Consider the following 5580-nt stretch of genomic DNA (forward strand, 5'->3'; position numbering starts at 1 on the left):
TAATAATTGTTAAAAAGGGGCTGCAGCACAATACATCACACTTCAAGGGGCTGAACCACATGGGGGAAACTAGAAGGGGCTGCAGCACATGTAGTTTATGTTTTTGGGGCCTGGACACATTTTTCCCTAGTAATTTTATGAAACAAATTCTTCAAACAAATGAAAGAGTTTTTTAAAATAAACTTAGATACATATTTTGTTTATTGTCAGATTATGTGATCATCTAACATCAGATTACTGCAAAGTAGGTGGCCGACTTAGAGCACCGTGGCAATTTCATTCGTAGAGATACATTCATACACATTTTCGTTCTTTCTTAATTACGACATTTCTCTTCATTTTCCTTCTACTCTACTTTTTCTTACCTTTCCTTTTTCTTTTTATTTTTTTCTTTTTTTCCTTTTCTTCTTCTAGCTAATAAATTATTGCTCTGCGCGTCTCGGCCTGGTGACTAAAAAAACCTCCACAACAGAATCAGTCACAATTTGCAAATACAGAAGCTCATAAGAAGAAATCCACAGTCATGTGAGAAATTAAAAACGTAGATATATTGTCACCATGAACCCTCAACTGATCAAAGTCATCTCAAATAAAAAAAAAGAAAAGAAAAAGTAATGTCCAAATCTCACCGGGGCACAACAACATCTTATTTCAAAATTCATCATTTACGGTAAAGATCAATCTCAAAAACCAACCTACGTTCGTAGCATCATCTTCTTAAATTCATCGAAGCATAAAACACCATCTCCATTAACGTCATACCTTCGGATCATCTCCCTGCACTCCTCAACAGTCTTCAATTGCCCGAGCTTTTCGAGCGTTTTCCTCAAGCTCTTCGGGGTGATGCATCCCTCTCCCTCCATCTCATAAACTCTAAAGGCTTCCCACAAAAACCTATGCTCTTCTTCTCCTCCTTCTTCGATCTTTAACAGTTTGATGAAATCATCGAAACGAAGGAGCCCATGACCGTCTTCATTAACCGTCACCATGAAACCTTCAACGTCGTCTGTTGATAATTCCTCCCCAACGAGCCTGAGGCAATTCTGCAGCTCAGATGGTGATATCTTTCCATCACCATTTTCATCTAACTGATGGAACAATCTCTTCAATTCATTATTCCTCATGTTTGCAAGTAGCACCCACAGAGAAATAAATATCAGGAGATTTTATGAGAATGCTGGTATCAAATTTCATGGGCCTATTAATAGAACAATAGGTTCAGTTCCCATTTTGGAGCATAACAGTTGTAAAGAAACAGATGCAGAAAATACTAAGCAAGTTCATACAGAAATACCTACACATTCCAAATGAATTGATAAGGAAAAAGAAGAATATTAATTATGACAGATATGAAAACAATTTAATTTTTAATGGTCATACATGTAACACATGACGCCCGGAAATTTCTAGTTTTGGCGAAATTGCTATGCCAGATTAATGGTAATAAATTGCAACGGTTATCTTTCCAAAAGAATTAATGGTAATAAATTAATTTTTTGCTCTGAAAATCGTTTCTTTCGATGAAAATGAATATATCTGGCAACAGCTTGAAAGCTATATTTTTATTTCATGTATTTATGTAAGATATATGGTAATAAAATTGCTGGATAAATAAATTTTCAAATTGACACAAACTACAAGGCGTTCAAAGAGCTGACTTCATCATGGTCGTTTTAATTTGTCTACGACGCTTTTCCAATGGGTTTCCCTTTTGTTGATTCAAAGTTAAATATTAGCAAGCATTATATTACGTGACACATGCTTATGCACGTCATCAGGGTGATGTTAGGCTTAGGTGTTGGGGTTGAACAATCGACAACCCGTGCCATCCGGATCTTGTGACGAACAATCAGCAAGCAAGAAATCACATCAAATCGAAAAAACTTACAGGAAAGAATAAATAAAAGAGAGAACATCAGATTTAACGAGGTTCGGCAAATGTGTCTACGTCTTCGGGAGCCACACCAGAAATTCCTTGATTATTGATAAAGATTAAAAAGCTTGCAATAGGTCACTCTCTCTAAGATCTCTGATCTCAAAATGCTCTCAAAACCCTCTCTTTTTCGTGTATTACAAACCCTAAAAAATTTTTAAGGATATATATATATATATATATATATATATATAACACTAACTCAAAACAGATTCCAAACCGAATCAAGAAACAATTTGACCCGATATCGGACGATTGATGGTGCTTCATCGGTCAACTGGTAAGGGCTTTCTGGCTACTTCGTGCACGGTATCGGTCGACTAGTGGCACCCTGCTAGTCGACCGACCAGAGCAATGTTTTTCCAGCTTCTTTCCTACAGTCGAATCGGTTGACTGATGTCTGCCCTTCAGTCAACTGATCACGGTGGTTTTTCCAGCTTGTTGATTTTGTTCTAGGTTTGGGTCTACACTCTCGAAACTAACAATCTCCCACGTGAAGACCAAACCTCCATCAACAAGCTCTCTTGAACATCGGCCATCATCGCAAGCATCTTTTCCTCCCCCAAAAAATTTTTATTCTTCAATCAATATCAATCTTGGTGATCCCACCTGTCCTCCTAGTGTGGCTGCGCCCTTATCTCCTACATGTGAAGGCCAACTGAAGTTACGCACAACTCCGGTTTCTTGATGGTCACTGTCTTAGTCAACATATCTGTAGGATTTTGGCTCCATAAAATTTTCTCCAAAAGTAACTTCCCGTCCTCTATCAGCGAGCGTATGAAGTGGTAACGCACATCGATGTTCTTCGTTCTGACATGATAAAGTGGGTTCTTAGCAAGATGTATAGCACTCTGGCTATCACAATAAAGAACTCTGTTCTCCCACTTCAGACCTAACTCTTCCAGACATCCGGTCAACCAAATCATCTCCTTGCTAGCTTCAGTTACTGTGACATACTTTGCCTCAATCGTGGACAACGTCACTATCTTCTGGAAATGCGAGACCCAGCTCACTGCTGTCGACCCTAGGATATTAACATACCCCATGATACTTCGTTTTGTATGATGATCACCGAAAAGGTCTGCATATGTATCCCTACAGTACCAACTTCTTTCTCCCAAAACACAATGACATATTCGTAATCCCTATCAAGTATCATAATATCCACTTCACGGCCTCCCAATGTTGCTTCCCTAGATTGCTGGAAAACTTGCTCACAACTCCCACTACATGTGCGATATCCACCTCGTGCAAACCATCGCATACATAAGACTATCAATGGCTGATGAGTATAGCACTCTGGTCATGAACTCCTTCTTTGTATCTGTCTTTGGCAACTGCTACTCAGATACCCTGAACTGACTTCCAAGGGGTGAGCCAATGGCCTTCGCATTCTGCATGTTGAATCTCTAAAATTACCTTCTCAATATATTCCGCCTGACTCAACTTTAGCGTCCCTTCAGCCACATCCCAACTGATTCGCATCCTAAGAATTTGTTTGGCTGCACCCAAATCCTTCATGGCAAACTCCTTTGCTAACTGTTTCTTCAACTGTTAATCTCCTGTAAACATGACCCTGCAACTAACATGTCATCTATGTACAACAATAACATAATATAGCTAGACTCGAACATCTTAAAGTAGCAACAATGATCTGAATTACATGTGTGATAGCCATTGTTCTGCATGAAGTTATCAAACTTTCTATGTTACTGTCTTGGAGCCTGTTTCAAACCGTACAAGCTCTTCTTGAGCCTACACATTATTTCTTCCTTTTCTTTCTCTATAAAGTCAACAGGTTGCTTCATATAGATTTTTTCATCCAAGTCACCATGAAAAAAGGCAGTCTTCACAACTAATCTGACCTTATAATTTTTACTCCTTCCCTTTGTTAGAACCCTTTCACAACTAATCTGACCTTGTAATTTTTACTTCCATCACTCTCTGTTTGACCCGATAGACCCACTTTTTATGTAAGGCTTTCATCTGTGTAGGTAATTGGGCTAACTCTCATGTCTCATTCGAGTGGAGAGAATCCATCTCTTCTTGCATCGCATGCTCCCACTGCCGAGATTCACTAACTTGCATTACCTCTTCATAACACTCTGTTTCTCCACTGTCTGTCAAAAGTAAGTAATCTAGTGACGAAAGATATCTACGATTTGGTTTTGGTACTCTGGATGACCTCCTAAGCTCCTTGCTCTGGGTACCTGTCTATGCACTTGGAGTCTCCTCCGTTCTTCGGTCAGAATTGACATTATCTCTCCCATTTGAAAGTTCTTCTAAATCCATGTACTCAGATCCACCTACATCCTTAGTGCTGCTCCCACTACTTTGGCTATCCTTGACATTGTCCATGTCTTTGTACATCACATCTTTATTAAATATGACATCTTTATTCTTGATGATTTTCCTGTTCTTATCATCCCACAGACGATATCCGAACTCATCAAGGCCGTATCCAAAATGTCTTAGATAAACCTATTAGACCCTAATGCCACTAGAAAAGAACCCTAGAGAAGGGGGTGAATAGGGTTTATGCTAATCTAATCCGATTTATGCTAATTAAAACTAATTAACAAATATATCTTAGCAAGAATGATATAAAACAATTATATGCAAGGATATGCAATATAAACAAGGGTGAAATAACATGGACCAATAGCGATATAAAAAAACAACAAAGCACAAAATAAATATGCCAAGGCAAATGCAAACACAAGGAAATGATCACAAAGTTCGGTCCTTCCGACCTACGTCTCCGCTCCCCACTCCCGGGGAGAATCCACTACACAATGGGTTTTCGACCTTCACCCAAAAATGTTTACACCTCATACTCTGTTTTCTAGCTCACCAAAAACTTTACAATATACACTCTTGCAATCACACTCTACACCCTCTAAGAGTTGGTCTCCAGCCCGTGTCTTCCTCAAGTGCTCAGATTTATAACCTCTCCCTAGGATTTACTACTGACGTCACTCCTCTTAGGACGATCCCGTCTCTCACCACACACTCCTCTCGTTGTACAAGTGTATTACAAAGTGATCTCACAAGTTAAGCATAAATACAATGTTTGTTCTCTACCATAGATGATAACTCAATTAAGCTCACTCTCAATTGTTACAACTCTTCACAACCTTAAATATACTATGTATAAAAATACTAGAAGCTCAATAGGTGGTGTGTGTAAACAATAAGAAAAATAAAAACAATTAAACTCAATATAGAAATCTAGCTTATGGAAATTAAGATAAAAACAATAAATAGCTGGAATTGAGTTTAAGGAAAACTTCTCTATAGATCAAGAGTGAGAGAGAGAGATGAGTTGAATTCTCAAGAGAGAGATGAGTTGAATGCTCAAACACCAAAGACAATCTCTTCTTGCTCTTGCGAAAATTTCTTTACAAACAAACTTGTATAAACACTCTTTTTAAACAAAAAAAACACAATTAAACTTGTTAAAAAAATTCTCTTAGATGGTTTTAGGTCTAAGGTATGAGGGGTATTTATAGAGACCCCAAAACACAATGAAAAACAAAGCAAAAAGACCAAAAATCTAAAACAGGACAAAGTTGGAAAATCTACCCGTTGGAGCCGTCAATCGACTGATACTGTTTATCAGTCGACTGATGAGCTAACTGTTAGAG

At 38.2% G+C, this 5580-nt stretch overlaps 1 protein-coding gene across 1 annotated transcript; it reads right to left on the minus strand.

Annotated features, from left to right (window-relative positions):
* Positions 696 to 1124, minus strand: LOC109841962 (putative calcium-binding protein CML23). Its single transcript, XM_020410889.1, has one exon. It carries the CDS (start codon positions 1122 to 1124, stop codon positions 696 to 698), a length of 429 nt encoding a protein of 142 aa, XP_020266478.1.

Source organism: Asparagus officinalis, chromosome 5 (assembly GCF_001876935.1).
Source record: "Asparagus officinalis chromosome 5, Aspof.V1, whole genome shotgun sequence".
NCBI classification, from domain to species: Eukaryota; Viridiplantae; Streptophyta; class Magnoliopsida; order Asparagales; family Asparagaceae; genus Asparagus; species Asparagus officinalis.